Source organism: Petaurus breviceps, unplaced genomic scaffold (assembly GCF_028583685.1).
Source record: "Petaurus breviceps papuanus isolate PSGF00001 unplaced genomic scaffold, PetGlider_PUasm1.0 90925, whole genome shotgun sequence".
NCBI classification, from domain to species: Eukaryota; Metazoa; Chordata; class Mammalia; order Diprotodontia; family Petauridae; genus Petaurus; species Petaurus breviceps.
The window spans coordinates 29171053-29190970 of NW_027187380.1; the positions used below are offsets into that span (position 1 = coordinate 29171053).

The following is a 19918-nucleotide window of genomic DNA, read 5'->3' on the forward strand; positions in this document are numbered from 1 at the left end:
AAAAGCCTTCTACATTTTCCTTCGGGAAGTAGTATGGTACAACAGAAAAAATGATAAAACTTGGAGTTTGTGGGACCTGGGTTCTAATCCAGACTTTGCTATTTGCAACCAGTATGACTATTAAGGCCGTGCTTCAATTTTGCCCATTTAATGCAAACCCTAAGCTTCAGGTATCTGTACAATCTCTAATGAAATACCTACTCAGAGTTAATTCATCATTAAGAACCCTATGTCTTATTCATTCAACAATTATTTATTTTGTACCTACAATGTGTTTGGCCTTGAAAGGAATACAAAGATAATCTCTTCCTTCAAGGGATTTACAATCTAATTTATAAAACATGTACACATAGAATACAAGGAAGAAGAAGTGCTGTAAGAGAGGTTTATGTTCAAAACTTTAAGAATTCACTAGGAGAGAATAGTTACAACAATAACTATCAGGCAGGGTTTCACAAAAGAGGCAGCATTTGATCTGGGCCTTGAAAGATGGGTAGGCTTTGTATGGGCAGAGACTGGAGGGGAGGCAAAAGCTGATGGAATGATATGAGCAAATATGGAAGTAAGAAAGTACAGAGTGTTTGGGAAATGGCATAAAATACTGTTTGGTGAGAGCAACAGTAAAGGCTAAAAAGCGTAAAGGCTAGAAAGTTGAGCACAGGGGTCTTGAATGTCAAGCTAAGGAGTTTGGATTTATTTCCATGAACAAAGCTGCAAATAAAGAAGATTAATTTTGCACGGATACATTGGGATGAGGCAGGCAATATAAGGGAGGCAGAGGGACTAGTGATACTATAAAAGTGCTGGCAAAAAAAATATGAGTGGTAGTAGTGGCAACAGAAAGAACAAATTCAAGAGACACTTCTGAGGGGAAATACTGCCATGAGTTCATAAAATATTGCCAAGAATACTAGTATTCTTATAACAGTCCTTAACACAGGACTGCTTTAAAAAAAATCAGTTACTATTTGAAATTATCTCCCCTCCTCCCCTTTTCTTACAAATTAAAATCTTTTTCTCTTGGTCTTTTCTACTCTCTATGTTTGTCATTTCCCCTCCCCCCCCCATATAGTCCTCAAAATGTCATTCACCCATTTCCACTAGTAAAACAATGCCCTGGGTGATAATGTCCCCTGTACACAAATACAACAAATAAATTAAAGTTGAAACACTGTCTAAATACAGCATCTTATCAATAACCAGGAAATCCTCTTTTGTTTATTTGACCAGAAGTATGATTTCATCAGTGAAGAGAGGTCCAGGTGAAAACAGATCAACATTTTTCTCAATAATGTATTGTCTTAGCCAGTTGATTGGACACCAGGGATGTAAAGTGACTTGACCAAGGAAGAACAGTCAGAAGGAAAACTTGAACCCAGAGCTTTCTGATTTCAAGGCCAACTGTTTAAAAAATATTCACCTAGATAGTACTAAGGTGAAATAAATGCATTTATTGCAGAAGTTTATGTAAATGTTTAAGTATCCATCAAATAAGAAAACAAGTGAATTGTGATATTAATTATGAAATTCACTTTTAAACAGAGTAATGAGACATTTAGGAGCTGGTTAAATGTAAATGGTGTTTGATCTGTAGCATATGCATGCTCTAAAAAGCCTTAAACACCTCCAAACGTCAAGAAAACTCTTTCATTCTATTCTGCAGAACTCTTCTACTTTCTTTTGAAGATTTTGAATCCTATGTTCAGAATATGGTTTCAAAACATAATGGAAAAGTTATATGAGGAGACTATTTGGTCTTTAGAAAATAAGATGAATTTAAAAATTAATCAAGAGATTTCACATATGGAGTATAAATGTTATAGAAACTTTCACACTCACTGTTACTGACAAACTGTGCTGGTTCAAAGAAGGAACTTTGACAAGAGAGAGCCCTAGCTATCAATTTTATTATTTGTGATAAGAATAGGAATGTACATTTGGAAGTGGAATGTGATCTTATGTGAATGATTAAAAATAAGATTTCAAGAAAAAGGCTAGGGCTGTACTTACTGTAAACATGTTTTATCCTCTAAGTAGAACATAAGCACTTTGAAAGCAGGCAGTCTTGCTTTTGAATTTATACTGAAATCCCCGTGAAATAGATCCTCAATGTTTATTGACTGACTCAAAAACCATTATTAAGATTACTAGACAAAGTTTCGATGCTTGTTTTTTTAAACATTTTTTCTTTGTTATGTTAATGGAGCTTCTGTCTGGAGGGGTTTCTATGCTGCTCAAATAGGAAATCTATGGGGGATAACATTTTAAACTATAGTGATTACATCAAGGAATTTTTCTCCAGTGTTTTTTTTCCTATTGATAACAAAGGCCCGAGTTCTGACACTCATGATGTTGAAAGGATTTTTTCTCCACTGTGGCTTCTCTGATGTTTAATAAGGTTTGTGCTCTGACTGAAGGCTTTCCCACATTCTTCACATTCATAAGGTTTCTCTCCAGTATGGATTCTCCGATGTAGAACAAGGGCAGATTTCTGTCTGAAGGCTTTCCCGCATTTATCACATTCATAAGGTTTCTCTCCTGTGTGTATTCTCTGATGTAAAATACGGTTTGAGCTTCGACTGAAACTTTTACTACACTGATTACATGGATAGGGTTTCTCCCCAGTGTGGATTCTCTGATGCTGAATAAGGCTTGAACTTTGACTAAATGATTTCCCACACTCAACACACTCATAAGGCTTCTCCCCAGTGTGGATTCTCCGATGTAGAATAAGGTGTGAGCTGTAATTGAAGGCTTTCCCACACTCCTGACATTCATAGGGTTTCTCTCCAGTATGAATTCTCTGATGATTAAGAAGATGTGAGCTCTGACTGAAAGCTTTCTCACATGTATCACACCCATAGGGTTTTTCTATAGGATAGGTGCTTTGATTCCTAATAAAGCCAGAGCTCCAAGAGAAATTTTTCCTCCATTCATTATCTTTATGTTGTCTCTGACCCAGCAGATTTTCCTTCTTTTTTCTTAATCGACCCTTAAGGTGTTTATCACACTCTGAAGCCTGTGGAATATTGCCATTAAGATTTCCAGAGACATTCTCATATAGTTCTTTTTCTGTAGAAATTTCCTGCTTTGGAGTTAAATGTTCGTCAGTCTTATTATCATCACCTAAAATAAACAAACCAAGGAAATGCCGTTAATTCTCAGGAAGACAAAAAAAAAATTAAAATGAAACATCAAGAATACCACAAAAGTGTACGTATACTAGTTAAAACAAAGTAGTAATATGGGAAGGGGATAATGAGCCAACTTTAGAATTTGCAGAAACTACAGAGGTTTTAGGAATAATTGACAAAAGTAATTAAAGCAATGAAGAAAAACTAACAATATGGATTGTTTAGTATTTGAAAGAGCAGATGAGGGGTGGCTAGGTGGCACAGTGAGTAGAGTGCTGGCCCTGGAGTCAGAAGGACCTGAGTTCGGATCTTGGCCTCAGACACTTAACACACACACCCAAAAAAAAACTAGTCGTGTGACCTTGGGCAAGTTACTTAACCCCAATTGCCCTCCCAAAAAAAAAGCAAAAAAAAAGAGCAGATGATGGGGTCTTTAAATACATAAAGAGTTTTTATGAAGGAGATGATAATCAGTCATTCTTAATATCTACTAAGGTAAAAAAAGAAGAGGAAAAGGGTTTAGATGAGAGTAGAATATTTTTATTAGTCATAGGAAAGGACATTTTTTAAGCATGTGGGTAATAAAATAGAACAATGAGGTTGTGTTGTCTGACCTTTTGATCTCCAAGAAGAGAGTAACCATCTGTTCTAGATAGTTTAGATGTTCACCTACAAAAAGGGTAGGTATCTGAGCTGTTATATAGAGATCTATATTTGAAGGTCTTTTTTTAAAAAGTCAACTATAAATTGACTTTCTGGGAAAAGACAAAGGGAATGAAACATTTGTAAATGAGGGTGATAAAAATGTAAAAGCCGTCAATAAAACTTTTAAAAACTGTAAATGTAAGTTTACTTGACTTTATCATTAAAGATCATAATATTCTCATTTTTAAAATTAAGTCAGGGGACTAAATCAAATCTTTTGGGATCATTTGAGTTTTATGATCATGTAGTGATAAGGAAATAAGGAATAAGTAAAGCAAAAATAAGTGGAAGCAAACAAGGGACTCATGGGAAGAGTGGGAGGCAAAGGAGGTCTGGCAATGGGGAGAAACCTAATTAACTGAGAAGTTCAGAAAGGAGTGCTGGTGAGCAGGAACTGAGAGGATAGTAAGCAATGGTCGGAATAGGAACAATGAGATATTAACAACTTGGGACAGAAAAATTACAGGTTTGTCAAAACAGTGGAAGAGGTCCACAAACACAAAAAAAGGAAAAGGACCCCTGGCCTAAGGAGACATAATGGATATGCATATTACAATCATTTTTCTAACTTTAAATCATAGTGGGGAAACCACTTATTAAAGGCATCATTCAGGAAGGTTATATTCTCTTCTCCCAACTATATTCAGAATAAGCTAAAGGGCAATATATGGACTCTAGAGAGATTCTGGATGAATTGAGGAAGGCAGATGAAAACGAAAGCTTAGTGTGGCTAGGTGGTGCAGTGTATAGAGCACCGGCCCTAGAGTCAGGAGGAACTGCGTTCAAATCCGGCCTCAGACATTTAACACAAAAACTAGCTGTGGACCTTTGGCAAGTCACTTAATCCCAATTGCCCTCCAAAAAGAAAAAAAAGCAAAAAAAGAAAAATGAAAAGCTTACAAGCATGTATGCAATTAAAAATATCTTTGTGAACTATGGGAATGAAGTGAAACTCAAGTTAAAATTTATGGATGATGTGAAACACTTTAGTTAACTCAATGAGCACTTTTAAAACACTATAGCGGGGCGGCCAGGTAACACAGCAAGTAAGAGCACCGGCCCCAATGTTGGGTTGACCTGGGGATCGAATCCAGGCTCAGACACTTAGCACCCACTCAGAAACACCTGGCCATGTAACCTTGAGCAAGTTACTTAACCCCAATTGCTTAGGGGCAGCCAAGTAGCTCAGTGAGTAAGAGCACCAGCCCCAATGTTGGGATGACCTGGGGATCGAATCTGGGCTCAGATACTTAGCACCACACCCAGAAATAACTGGCCCTGTAACCTTGAGCAAGTTACTTAACCCTGATTGCTTTAAAAAAAAAAAAGCATTATAGCTCTTTGTTTAATGCTAGGGGACAAAACAATTCTAGATAAAATATGTTGCCTTACCTCATAGAGTTAAGGGTTTACTAGGGGCTAAGACACATACAAAAAGATAATACTTGCTAACAAAAGATATATGTGATAGTTCTTTTTATCCACTCTATACTTTGGGCTGAGGAAGGTGAAATTACTGTGTTAAGCATTAGGGATACAATGAAGGACAAAAATAATTCCTGCCTTCAAGGAATCCACCATCCAATGGGGGTGAGAAAATCAAATGTTGATTTAATGTTTTATATTTGATTCCATTCTATAATTGATTGTATTCTGTAGCTACCCAATCCATATTTCTTTATCTCTGAGTTAAGTTCATGAGTTTAGAAGTTTAGATGTCATCTGTGAGCTAAGTTGTCCCATAAATTACCTTAATTCAAAAAAAAAATTTACCTATGCACATTTTACTGCCCATGAACAATTAAGGGAAATATATTATCTCATTAAAGAGCTTTGCATATTCATGGGCAATTAAGAGAGATCTGTTATCTCACTAACAAACCCTGCAAGATGCATGTGGGTATCAGAAAATGTCATCTTTCCAATGCTGGCTGTTCTGTTTGTTACTACTGTTGACACCAACTAGCTGTGAAGGTAAATACCACCATAGCAACAAGATAGAAGGAGGGATGGTTGCTAGCCCTGATTTCTTTTTTTTTTTTTTTAAGCAATCGGGTTAAGTAACTTGCTCAAGGTTACAATGCCAGTTATTTCTGGGTGTGGTGCTGAGTGTCTGAGCCCAGGATTCGATCTCCAGGTCATCCCGACACTGGAGCTGGTGCTCTTACTCGCTGTGCTACCTGGCCGCCCTAAAGCAACTACTTTCTTTTTTTTGCCTTTTTTTTTTGGAGGGCAATTTGGGGTTGACTTGCCCAAGGTCATATGGCTAATTTTTGTGTGTGTGTGTGTGTGTTAAGTGTCTGAGGCCGGATTTGAACTCAGGTCCTCCTGACTCCAGGGCCGGTGCTCAATTCACTGCACCACCTAGCCACCCCTCTACTAGCCCTGATTTCTCAACTGCCATTCAACCATATTGTTTTTCACCATTTATGATACTTCTGAATTCATAATTAATCATATTGTTTTCCATCTGTGACATCTCCTGTTCTTTGTTCTCCTGTACTTTCCAAAACTATATGAAGGCTAGTAAACCCTAACCTATGGTCTTTTAGCTTACTGAAGAGCTAAAAGAACTATTTTATTGCTAACTGCTAGCCTTACTAATAAACTGAACATGCCAAGAACTCATGTTTATGTTTACCTTAAGCCTCAGTTTACCTTAATTTCAATCACAATAGGGGAGACAACATGTAAATAACTATATGCCAGAAAAAGACACATACAACATAAATTGTAGATAATATTAGAGGGAAAGCCCTAGCATTAAGGGTGACCAGTAAACCCTTCTTAAAGAAGGTGGAAAGAAATTAAAGTTATCTTTGGTCATATGAAAAAAATGCTCTAAATCACTACTGATTAGAAAAATGTAAATCAAAACAACTCTTAGGTACCACATCACACTTATCAGATGGGCTAACATGACAAAACAGGAAAATTATAAATGCTGGAGAAGATGTGGGAAAACTGGAACACTAATGCACTGCTGGTATGAACTGATCCAACGATTTTGGAGGGCAATTTAGAACTATGCCCAAAGGGCAATAAAAATACTGCATACCCTTTGATCCAGTAATACCACTTCTAGGGCTGTATCCCAAAGGGATCATAAAAAATGGGAAAAGAACCCATATGAACAAAAATATTTATAGCAGCTCTTTTTGTGGTAGCTGGAAATAGCTCTTGAGCTGGAAATTGAGGGGCTGCCCATCAACTGGGGAATGGCTGACCAAATTGTGGTATATGAATGTAATGGAATACTATTGTGCTATAAGAAATGATAAGCAGGTGAAGTTCAGGAAAACCTGGAAAGACTAATATAAACTGATGCTGAGTGAAATGAGCAGAACCAGGTGAACATCGTACACTAACAGCCACATTCTGTGATGATTTTGATAGACTCAGCTCTTCTCAAAAATGCAAGGAACTAAAACAATTCAAAGGACTCATGATGGATGCCATTCACATCCAGAGAAAGAAATATGGAGTCTGAATGCAGATTGAAGCATACTATTTGCTCTCTTTTTTTGTTTTGTTTTTTCTTTCTCAAGGTTCTTCCCATGCATTCTATTGCTTATAAACAACACGACTAATGTGAAAATGTTTAATAAAAATGTATATGTGTGTGTGTGTGGGGGGGGCAGAGCCAAGATGGCAGAATAAAAGAAGGAACTTGCTTGAGCCCCACTCTAGGCGCCTTTAATACCTGTAATGAAAATGACTCTAAACAAATTTTAGATCTACAGAACCCACAAAGTGACAGAGAGAAACAAATCTCCTACTGAAGGCAGCCTGGAAGGCCAACAGAAAAGGTTTACTGCATTGGGCTGGGAGCCAAGTGCAATGCCATGTGAGCTGCATGGGCCCAGACCTGGGGCAGCCCCAACCAGCTGCACAGGCTGGCCAGAGCAGACTTCAGGAGAATGAATAACCAGCAGCTGTGGTGGTTTTCAGACTTCTCAACCATAAACACCAAAGAGAAAGTAAAAGGTCAGCAGACAACTCTGTTGGGAAGAGCATGGTCCAGGCCCTGCCCTGGGGCAAGAGGTGGCAGCTGCTGCCTTGTGGCTGCGTCAGGAACTCCTGGCCTGCAGATCATAGGGGGACCAAGTGACCATTCAGAGGGTAATTGCTCTTGGGTTGCAGTCTTGTGTGGTGGTACTGGGATGAGGAAGGCTAGTGTGCCACAGCTTGTGGGGGCTGTAGAGAGGGCATCCACCTCATAGCTCTGACAACAGCTCTGACATCAACTAGGAAAACCCCAGCAATTTGGGACACAGCTCTCTCTTCTCTGGAAGCAGAGCTCTACCATGACAAAGAGATCAAAAGTCAAGTAATTGGCTGGCAAGATAAGCAAACAGAGGAAGCACAATCAGAACATAGAATCTTTTTTTGGGGGGGGGAGAAGGATCAAAACATGGAACTAAAAGAAGAAACAAAGTCAAAACTCCCACATCAAAAGCTTCCAAGAAAAATGTGAATTGGTTACAGGTCATGGAGGAGCTCACGAAGGATTTTGAAAATCAAGTAAGAGAATTGGAGGAAAAATTGGGAAGAAAAATGAGAATGATGCAAGAAAACCATGAAAATCAAGTCAACAGCCTAACTGAAGAAACTAACACCTTAAAAAAATAGATTAACTCAAATGGCAAAAGAGGCTCAAAATGCCAATGAGGAGAAGAATGCCTTAAAAAGTCAAATTTGTGAGATGGAAAAGGAATTTCAAAAAGTCACTGAAGAGAATAATTCTTTCAAAATTAGATTGGAGCAAATGGAAGCTAATGACTTTATAAAAAAATCAAGATACTATAGAATAGATCCAAACAAATTAAAAAATAGAAGGCAATGTGAAATATCTCATTGGAAAAACCACTGACCTGGAAAATAGATCCAGGAGAGATAATTTTAAAATTATTGGACTACCTGAAAGCCATGATCAAAAAAAGAGCCTAGAAATCACCCTTCAAGAAATCCTCAAGGAAAATTGCCCTGATATTCTACAACCAGAGGGCAAAATAGAAATTGAAAGAATTCACCAATCAGCCTCTTGAAAAAGAATGTATACGTAGAGCCTATATCAGATTGCACACAGTTTTAGGAAGGGAGGAGTGGAGGAAGGCAGAGAAAATTTATAACTTATGGAAGTGAATGTTGAAAACTAAAAATAAATTAATTTATTAAAAAACAAAAAGGTGGAATTGTAGCTGAGACTTTATGGAAGCCAAGAAGTCATAGACAAAAAGAGAGGATTCTAGGCAAGGTGGACAGCCAGTGAAAATGCTAGCTAACTGAAAACATTTCTCTAGGTAGAACACCAGAAGCTTGGCTCCAATAAGGAAGTTTACTCATTGCCTGAACTTAAATCTAGGAATGCAGAGTAAGTGAATACATTTATTCCTAAGAACTCAGGCAACATGGGGGTGGTCTAGTTTGTGGAGGAGCATTAAGTTTTGGAGACAGATGAAGAATAGTAAGTATTGGCCTGAGCATATGGTATGTGATTAAGGCCTCAAATCTGTCAGTAAGTCAAAAAACATTAATGAAGCACTTCCTATGCCAAATACTGTTCTGGAGATACAAATAAAGGCAAAAACAGTCCCTGCTCTCATGTACAAATAAGATTTATACAGGACAAATTGGGAATAATCTCAGATGGAAAGGCCTAACTAAGATTAAGAAAGTCTGGGAAAGGCTTCTTATAAATGATGGAACTGAGACATGAAGGAAGCCAATAGGAAAATATTTAGATGGAAAGAATTCCAGGCTCTAAGATGAATAAACTAGTTTAGAAGTTTAAGTACTAGGTAGTCTGTTCTTTTATATCTACTTCATGATACCTGAAATCCTAAAACTTCAATACTTTGGTGGATTAATTACCTCATCAATATCTGCCAATGTTGTCTTGATATTTCTGTATACTACTTTGTTTCTTTGTAAATAAATCTAAAACACATCCTTGTGGTCATAAGAATATGGCCACAGGAATAATAAGGGAAAGTGAGTAGGTGCTAGAGTCCAAGAAATGGTAGAAGGGCAGATAAAAAAGTCATTTAGAACTCAATTAAATTCTGTATCCAGGGTATCTGGGGTGTTCAAGGAAGACTTGGCACCTTTGGTGTGAGGACTTGCAAAACTCTTTTCTGTGCTGTTTGTCTACCTTTGATGTCTACCTGGTACTGAATTCTCATCTGTGGCTCCAAGAAGCTGTACTATATGCAGCAGCTACACCCTGATAAACTTCCTCAGCAGACAGGCTAAACCAGATTGAGGGTAACTGGGGCCTTAAATGTGCCCGTGAATTAGGAGGATGTCTACCCCAAAGATGAGAAGACTTCCCCTAGAGTAATGAGTGGATGAGAACAATTTGCCATGAAGGCACCTAAAGAGCACAGTAGAGCATTTAAAGCTTAGTCAGACATCAAGACACTGCATCTGAGGTCATCAACAGTCATCTTGACTTTTGTCTTGCCACTGGACTTAAATGACTCTTAAAGAGGAAATGAGGCTGATGACTTTGGTGCAATTTTGCCTCCTTTAAATCCAATTCACTCATGAGTCAAGACATCTCTCATAATATCACTGGTCCTCTTTGAAAAAACAAAGGACAAATAAAATTAAGTACTTTTCAGTCCTTTCCCTTTAGGAAAATGTTTGAAAGGTCAAGTATAATACCTAAGGGAGTGGAGATAGAGGAGGGAAATGGATTAAGATAGAAAAGTAGAACGGTGGTCTAGTTCAGATTTTTGTTTTTCCCATCCCCAGAAAGGATGAGTTGTGACCTACCTAAGGGTAGTGCTCCCTTTCTCTATTTTGAAGGGATTACAGTATTTATCACTGGGAAAAGGTCCCTTCAAATTACTCAGGAGAATACCAGAGAAGTGTGGTCAAAGAAGGAATTGGATTGGTGGAAGATTAATTGACTATTCTTTTAGGTCAGGCAGAATGTTAATTAATTAATTAATTAAACTTTTTGGAGGGGAGAGGGCAGGGCAATTGGGGTTAAATGACTTGTCCAAGGACACACCACTAGTTTTTTGTGTTAAGTGTGTGAGGCTGAATTTGAACTCTGGTCCTCCTGACTCCAGGGCTGGTATTCTACTCACTTCGACACCTAGCGGCCCCTAATATGTTAATTTAAAACAGTATTGTATCATATTGTAACCTTTCCCTTATTCAAGATTCCTACAAACGTTACTTTAAATTGTCTTGGGTTAGAGACATTTCTGAAGGCAAGAAGGGATGAGGCTGATTTAGATATCTCTCTAAGAAACAGAAATGCTGGGATTTAGATTAATGTTAGATAACAACTTCTTTTTATAGCATACTTGTATCTAAAATTCAGGGCACAGTATTAGTATTTTATCTTCAACAAATTTAAGTTCCTTAGTATTTAAAACAATAGGTGCTTAATAAATGCTGTTGAGTTGGAAAACAATCTTGGGGTGTGTGTGTGTGTGTGTGTGTAAAACTAGCAAAAATCTAAGTGGGAAGGAGGAAAAAAGGAAGGTACCAACCATGTTTTGTTATTTTCTTCCACTTCTATTTGCTCAATAAATGTTTGCTGAATGAAGGAGAAAACTGAAATCAAAGGAAAATTTGACATACAAGATATCTGAAGCAAGAGAGAGATCAGTCAAAGGAGTGAATTGAGAGATCATTTTATGAAACCTACTAACATTTGCACGACTTTATTGGAATGAAGTGAGGAGAACCAGGAGAACAATTGATAATATTACAACAACACTGTCAAAATGAACAACTTTGAAAGACTTAAGATCTCTGATCCTTTGACCAACCAAGAATCCCAAGTACTGATAATGAATGAAGAATGCTACCCATCTCCTCACACTGAGGTATAGACTAAATAGGCAGAATGAGACATATAGTTTTGAATGTAGCTAATACATAATTTTGTTTTGCTTGACTATGCATATTCATTATCATTGTTTTCTTTTTTTAATGGGGGAAAGTGGTGGGAAGGAGAGAAAACCGATTTCTGCTCACTGAAAAAATATTTAATTTAAAAAGAAAGATTATTTTAGCATCTAAATCTCAGATTCAAAGTCAAGAAAAATATGAAGTTGTAGTAGAAGAAATAATATTATAGCAATGTGTGGGAATAGAAAATGGCAGAATTTCATAACAATTTGAACACTGAGAAAGAATAAGAATAAAATTGAAACTTTATACTGAGAGACCATTGTGTATGGTGGTATCTCCCATAATGAAAAGATGGGAGAATTTCTGGGGAGGAAACATGAGAGATTATTTGTGTGGCTCTCTACTTTCACCCTCCTTCCAGATAAAATCTTGTTTCTCACCTCTTTCTGGTTGGAAGTAGGATTCTGGTGACTCACACTTGAGCTGGGCCTCCAAAGCCTGGAGCTGAACACAAGAGGACTTCTGTAATGTTCCTAGAAGTGTTGACTCCTCTAAACTCTCCTCTTTTCTGTAGGTAGAGGGTCTAACCTGGACAAAATAAGGTATAGATTGGTGTCATAACATTTTTAAAATTTCTTTTTATTAGTCTTTATTATTTTAGAGTTCAGGATTGCCTCGATGAAGCCTGTCTCATAGGATGCCCTTGGACATTCCTGAGGTAATTAGTTAAGAGAGGAAAAAGGAGTTTATTACATCTGTAATTTTAGTCAAAGCTTCTCAAGTAATTTAACACTTTTTATTTGTGGAAAGATACCAACAACTCTGATCCTGTGATTATCTTTTGGTACGTAAATCTCCCCTCTCAATTAGCCCTTTGTAAATTCTCTAAATGTAGCTTTGTAGTATAAATCTTTAAGTAAAGCTTTAATATGTACCTTGCTTTAGTTTACCTATAGATACCAAAATTAAGTCTTCTTAACTCTTATGGCTTTAAAGGATATATGACCAAAAATTATTCTTCTGTCTCTCTGACGTAACTGAAAACTATATTAAGTCTTGTTAGAACTCTAGTCAAGGTTCTGAGTTATTTTTCAGAGCTCCAGACCTAAGTTTTTTAGATCTCCATGTGATAAGTATCATTCAGCAACAGTTACCTATCACAAGAACTCAGTGGGAATATTCTTCCCACATCACAAGTAAGGAAATCATTACAGAGAATGGAAATATAATCTCCAAGAACGGATATCCAGAACCTCAAACCCTCCAATCCATAACCAACAGAGTAAGGAAGAACAAGGATTTGTTTCATTAAATTTCTGATAATTAGAAGTGGAAGAAAAGAAGCAGATAAAGGAAGTTAAACCCAATGGAAAACATAGTTCAAGGGAGACTGATGTTCAACAACATTCTATCATTTCTGCTATGTGCTAAGTCCAACAAAGAAGACATACTCATACTCTTCTCACAACAGTTTACCACTTCCCTTTCCTTTCCTACCTGCTGATCTGGCTCATCAAGCTCTTGCTCTAAATCCTCCAACATAGTCACTGCCTGTTCCCCACTCTTTGGATGGTGCTCCTGCAACCATGCTTGTAGTTCTTCCGGCAGAATGGTCAAGAACTGCTCCAACACTAGTAGTTCCAGGATCTGCACCTTTGTATGAATATCTGGTCTCAACCACTTTTGACAAAGATCTCTGAGTTGGTTCAGAGCTTCACGTGGTCCAGGAGTCTCCTCATAGCAAAAATGCCTAAAACGTTGGCGAAAAATCTCCCTATCAAAGGGTGTGTTCCACTGAAGGTCTGGTTCCTGTTTCCAGGCATAAACCTTCCCCAGGTCCATTTTTAGAGGTCTCTCTTGTTCCTGTGGAGGTCCAGAAGTCAGGGATGTATCCTCCCTGGATTCTGCAGACATCATCCAGATTCAGGGGATGCCACTTACTCCAGACAGAATCTATGATGCAGGGATCAAACTCCAGCTCTTGACTTTGTCTTTCAGGCACTTAAAAAAAGAAGAAATTATTGTTGCTATAAAACAGTAACTTCCAATCTTTTGGGAATAAGCTAATTCTAACCTTACTTGTTTAGAATAACAGCAGTCCCACTTTTCTCTAAAGCTTTCAATATGACACAAACTTATCTTAAAGTCAATTAAAATTTTGTTTCATAAACTTTTGAAATTTTCACAATACTTCTGAAGATAACAATTCAGTGACCATTAGATCTAGAGAGGACCTTAAAAGAGAGGATTCTGGGAAGATGGCAGAGTAGGTCTGAATATTTCAAGTTCTCAAGATTTTCCTCCAAAAAAGAAATAAAATAGCACCTCAGCGAGAACACAGAGCAGTGAAAATAATTAAGAGAAGCAGCAGAACAGGGGTCTTCCTGGGACAATCAGAGAAGATCTGAAGAAAAATCCCAGGAGTAGGTTTCCTCCCTGTGAAGAGTAAATACCTCAAGGTTAGGGACCACTTAAACAACAAGCAACAAGACCTGGGGTTAGCTAGGTTGGGAGACTTCCTGGGCCCCAGCCATAGGAACTTTTACCCCCAGCGCAATGAGGGGAGTTGGGCCTCTGAGCTGGGGAAAATCTAGGGAACCTCTGCAGACAAGGAATAAGGAATGCCAGACCCAGCTGTGCTGTGGAGATGCAGTAGGGGCAAGAAGGAATCAGCACAGGCCCAGGGAGTGCAGGGGGGGGGCGAAGAGAAGGGGGAGCCTGTTGGTTGTGGGCATTTACAAGAGGCTGGAGGTCTTGGTTTTTTCAGTTCAAGGTCTGCTGGGGAGAACTAAAGAGGATCTGAGGCCAGAGGCACCATACCCCAGGACTAGAGGTGATTATAAAAACTAAACTATTACCAAAAAAAAAAATGCACAGGCAAATAAGAAAGAATCTGGCCATTGAGAGCTATTATGGGAATAGAGAAGACTGGGGTTCATCTTCAGAGGATACTGAAGCAAAGAAATGCTCTTCCACCCCAAAGAGTAAAGTCAAATGGTCACCTACCCAAAAAGAATTCAGAGAAGAACTTAAAAAAAGACTTTAAAAATCAAATGAGAAAGACGGAGGAAAAACTAAAAGAATAAATAAGAATAATAAAAAAAACCAAGAAGATTATTAAAAGAAACCAATTAGAAAAGGAGATCCAGAATCTTAAGGAAGAAAAAAACTCCTTGAAAATCAGAATTGGCAAGGGGAAGCCAGAAATTATGAGATGAAGTAAAAAAAAAAAAAAACCCAAATATAAAGAATGAAAAAATAGAAGAGAATGTAAAACATCTCGAGAAGAGATCAAGAAGAGAAAACAAGAATAATCGGACTACCTGAAAGCTATGATGAAAAAAAAGAATCTTGATACAATAATGCAAGAAATAATTAAAGAAAATTGTCCTGAAGCATTAGAACAAGAGGGGAAAGAAGAAATAGAAATAGAAAAAATCCACCAATCACCACCTGAAAGAGATCCTACAAGGAAAACTCACAAGAAAGTTATAGTCAAATTCCTAAACACCCCACACAAGGACAAAATATGAGCAACAAGGAAAAAAATAGTTTACACATGGTGGTAACACAATCAGAATCACACAAAACCTAGTAGTGGCAACACTAAAAGATCACAGGTCTTGGAACACTACATATCAAAGAGCAAAAGAACTGGGCTTCTGGCTGAAAATATACCCAGGAAAGCTAAGCACAATTCTGAATGAAAAAAAAAAAGGGATATTTAATGAATTGTCAGACTTTCAGGACTTTGTTTAAAAAAAATAACCTGAATTCAATAGAAGATTTGACATACAAGAGCCAAGAGAAATATAAGTTTCATAACAATGACCAATTACAAGAGACTCAGTAAGGACAGACTGTTTACCTTTTATGTATGTAAAATGTAAAAGCTATGTCTAGGATTGTTATTACTAAGTAGGTAGCCAAAAGAAAGATTGGGGTAGACCTGAGTATGACATGACTCAAATACAAAAAATAAAACCGTATTAGAACAGCTAAAAGAGTAATTATCTCATACAAAAGAGGTGAGAGAGGAAGAACCAATATAGAGGAATTAGATGGGGGAGGGGGTACTCAGTTCTGGAAACCTTTCATTGGGAATGGGTTCAATAGGGAAAAATACATATGCATCTAGAAAAGTATAAAAGTCTTCTAAATTTATAAAGAAATAAAACTTTAAGTGGGGAGAGGATAAAGGAGAGATCTTTAGAGAGAAGGGTGAGGGAATAGGTTAAAGGGGGGATATAGAAGGGTGTTTAGATCAACAGGAACTGGATGATAATGGAAGGGCTCTTGGGAGAACAAGGGAGGGATCTTTAGAAGCAAGGGTGAGGGGGTGTACAAAAGGGTGTTTAGATTTAGGGGAATGGGAGGATAAGGGAGGGATCATTGTTGGGGGGGGTCAGTTAAATAAAGGAGGAAAAGGTAGTGGATAGAAGTAAAGTAGAGGAATTAGGAAAAGAGATGTGCACAAACATAAAAACAAAGATTAGGAGTAGAATCTCGGGGAAAGTATATGTTTATACATGTATGTATGTGTGTATATATATATATGTAAGTGTGCATATATCAGTATCTATATATAAATATATACATGCTTAATTGTAGCCTTGGGGTGGCCAGATTGGGAAGGAAGGGGAAAAAAGAACAAAGTAAAATGTGTACAGCAGAAAACAAAAGAAAACCTACACGGAAGCAAAGAAAAGATGGGCAGCTTTCAACATAACTTGAAGAATTTAATATATAGAGTTTCTTGAAATTGAAAGTTATTGCTATATATTCTGAATCCTACATTCCACTATGCACATGACATTTTTTTCTTATTTTAAATTTGTTTATATGCTTCTTTTTGTTTCTTATTATGTATTTGTTTTAGTATTTGCCAATAAGTACAACTAAAATTTTAAAAAGACATTCTAATGCCCTAATTTTATAAGTAAGGAGGTTAAGTGTCACAGAACCAGGAGGTAAAATCATAAAATAAGTGTTAAAACACATACATGTACACAATAGTGCTGGGGGGTGGGGGGGTGGGACCGACAATTGAGAGTTCGGAAACAATGAAATACTCTTCCTGAAGCTCAAAGGAAAGTGAAAAGTGAGAAGCTTACCTGGTCAATTCTCAGAACCCAGCATTTGACCAGTACAGAAAATAGCATTGTACACTTAAAGGCAACAAGGAGGCTACCCAAATAGGGACAGAGGAACACTGTGAAATTACTGTTAGAGAAATGGCAAATGCTAGTAGTAGTCCTAAATGCTTACAAAGTACAGTCACTCATCCACTAATTGTAAAGTACTTCGATACAAGAATAACATGAACACTGTGACATGGTGGAAAGAACAGTGCACTAGATCCAGGTTCTAGTTCTGTTCTACCACTAATTTGGCCTAGTGACCATGGACAAGTTATTTCCCCTCCCTGAGCTCGAGATGATGAAAGTTCCTTTCAGGTCTAACATTCTATGGTTTTATAACCATTCTATTGGTTGACTTAAAAAGAAGACTGAAGAGATAACTTCAAGATGGAAAAGTGATATTTAATCCCAACCAAAAGTACAAATTAGAGAAAGAAAAGAATGTTCATATCATTTAAAAAACAAAAAAGGCCAGAAGTATTTAATCAACCAGTTTGTGCTGATCTCCATTTGACCCTTAACTATGTGCTTTTATCAAAGGCTCCATTTTCTTTACATCAGCTCCCAGGGTTTTAATTATCATCTCTATGCAAGTGACTCACAGATCCATGTGGCCAACTTGTGGTATTCCTAGAACTTCAGTCACTAATGGTTTACTGGATATTTCACATCAAATGTGTCAGACACATCTCAAAATGCAGTAAGTCTAAAATTGAACCCATCATTTCCTCCTCCCACTCCAATCCTCATGTCTTCCAAACTTCCCTGATTCTGGAAAGGCACTGCCTTTCTTCCAGTGTCCAGGTTCACAACCTTAACGTTATCCTTAAAGACTTCTCCTTAACCCTCACTGCACATTCTTGCTGCTTCTATATCCACAGAACCTCTTATATTCAACCCCTTCTCACTAATCACAGTGCTAGGACCTTGTTACTTCTCACCCAGATTATTAGCCTTCTAATTGGTCTCTCTGGCTCAAATCTCTCTTCTCCAGTTCATCCTACATACTGCTGCCAATGTCTTTCCTTAAGCACAGATCTGACCATGTTACAATCCTCATTCAGTAAATTCCAGCGGTTCCCTAACTTCCTCTAGAATTAAATACAAACTGTTTAGTTTTCAAAACCCTTTACAACCCAACTCCAACCTATCTTTTCAAGCTCATTGTACAATAATTACGCCTCTCAAACTCACAATTCAGTCAAACTGGCTTTAACCACCTGTCTCACTGTCTTTGTATTTCTGGTGCCCCATGTCCAAGATGTCTTCTCAGTTCTGCTTCACAGAATCCATTTCTCCTTGAAAGCATCACCTTCTACATGAAGCATTTCCTTATTCCCTACAACTGTTTAGTGCCTTCTCTCCTAAACTAACTTGTGTTGAATTACTTTGATTTGTCTTTATTTTCCTTATATTTATTCCACATATAGTTATATTGTTCTCCTCTATTAGAAGTTCTTTGAGAACAGGGATTCTTTCATTCTTTGCATTTGTATACCCAATATCTAGCACAGTGCCTAGCAAAAAAGTAGGTGCTTGATTAAGTATTTGTTGATTGACCAATACAGAAAGACATGGCCATAGTGAAGACTGGTGAAACAACCAGGAAGGATAGATGCTTTCTGTCATCTTTGTTTCTTGATGTCTTCCAATCCCCCCAAGAAAGTTATGATGTCTGACACCCCAAGGAAAGTGAGTGGTTCCAGCAAACATATTGGAAGGCAATAAGTAATAGAGCTAGAAGGGAGCTTGAAGATCCAGGGATTATTAATTTGGGATCCTAGAAAAGATTTCCGGGGGTTTATGAACTTGGGAGAGAGAAAAAAAGTTACATCTTTATTTTCACTAACTTCCAACCGCAATTTAGCATTTTCTTCACTTATGAACGTTGGTAACATGACCCTGAAGTACTAGATTTCACCAGACTACCAAAGGAGTTCATGACACAAAAAAGTTTTAAGAACCCCAGATCTAGTCCAATCATTTTTAGAGATAAAGCTTGGGGCCCCAAGAAGTACAGTGTCTTTCCCACAGCTAAATAGTGGAAGAATTGGGATTCAAGCCTAGGGCCTCTAACACCATAACCAAAACAGGAGAGATGTGTGCATGACGAAAAACAAAAGGAAAGGTGTTGTGGACAAGGATTTTTCTTTTTCTCTTTTGCTCCCAATCTTTGGAGACAGTTTCTTACAGTTGCTAGGATCAGCAAGGAGGGAGCAACGGTAAAGGATGATGCAAGTGACTATGGGGAAGAAGAGAGACGGAACGAAGGGAAGAAAAGGGGGCGGGCGAGGAAGAGTGCAGGGAAAGAGAAGGAAACAGACTAAGAGTCACGAATGTGAACGGGCAGAGGGGCAGAAAGGACGAGGAAGAAAGGTGAAGAGGGAGTGGGGGAAAGGGGAGAAAGGAGGGAGAAGAAAGGGTTCGGTGAGAACCAAGAGGCAGGGCCAAGGAGAGTGGGCCGGTCCGAGTGGTCCTGCAGGGCCACAGCTGCACCGACCCTCCCTTCCCTGAGACTGCCAGCGGCAGCCACCCTGCACAGCTCGGCCCGACCCCACTCACCGCGAACCTGGCACGGGGGCAAGGGGGCAGCTAGTCTCGCTCACTTCTCTTTCAACCCCTTGACACCCACACAAAAGACGTCTGGGGGTGTGGTGGGGTGGGGGTGGGTTACAAAGGCCGGAAGTATAAATGAAATTTTTGGCCGGCCTCGCTTCACAACATAATCCCATTCCAAACAGCTACCCCACCCCACTTCCGGGTCCGGAGGGGGTGGGGGTGTAGGGTAGGAACACCGGAAATCTGAGTTCAGAGATTTAGACGTCACTACTCCAGCACATCCTCCATACCCTTACCCCCCTCCCCCTCTTTCCCCCATACACCTTGCGTTCCTTCTTGACACTGAGCTACTTCTACTACATTTGCCTATCTATCTTACCTCCCCGAATTTGGTTGTACTGGTATGTTCTGAGTGCAGGGATTATGCCTTGTTTTTCTCTAACATGCAACTGAATTGCATGTAAGTAAAAGAGGGCTGTGCAAAGTCACCAGCCATCTGGG

At 38.4% G+C, this 19918-nt stretch overlaps 1 protein-coding gene across 2 annotated transcripts; it reads right to left on the reverse strand.

Annotated features, from left to right (window-relative positions):
- Positions 1-1889: 1889 nt before the first annotated feature.
- Positions 1890-19634, reverse strand: LOC138152647 (zinc finger and SCAN domain-containing protein 31-like). 2 transcript variants are annotated; one of them, XM_069076678.1, is made up of 4 exons: positions 19428-19634; positions 13215-13718; positions 12158-12305; positions 1890-3126 (listed from the first exon to the last, which is right to left on the reverse strand). In XM_069076678.1, the coding sequence occupies exons 2-4, from the start codon at positions 13632-13634 to the stop codon at positions 2345-2347; spliced, it is 1350 nt and encodes a 449-aa protein (XP_068932779.1). In that variant the 5' UTR covers positions 13635-13718; positions 19428-19634; the 3' UTR covers positions 1890-2344. The 2 variants fall into 2 exon arrangements, with proteins under 2 accessions (XP_068932779.1, XP_068932777.1); XM_069076676.1 differs by having other exon boundaries at positions 19421-19634.
- Positions 19635-19918: the final 284 nt, after the last annotated feature.

Excerpts from the sequence above, each read along its gene's own strand:
- LOC138152647 (XM_069076678.1), bottom strand. The coding sequence starts at position 13,634 with ATGATGTCTGCAGAATCCAGGGAGGATACATCCCTGACTTCTGGACCT. Across the intron at positions 12,306-13,214 it reads TTGATGAGCCAGATCAGCAG|GTTAGACCCTCTACCTACAG; the intron begins GTAGGAAAGGAA and ends TATTTTGTCCAG. Across the intron at positions 3,127-12,157 it reads CTACTTCCAACCAGAAAGAG|GTGATGATAATAAGACTGAC; the intron begins GTGAGAAACAAG and ends TGTTTATTTTAG.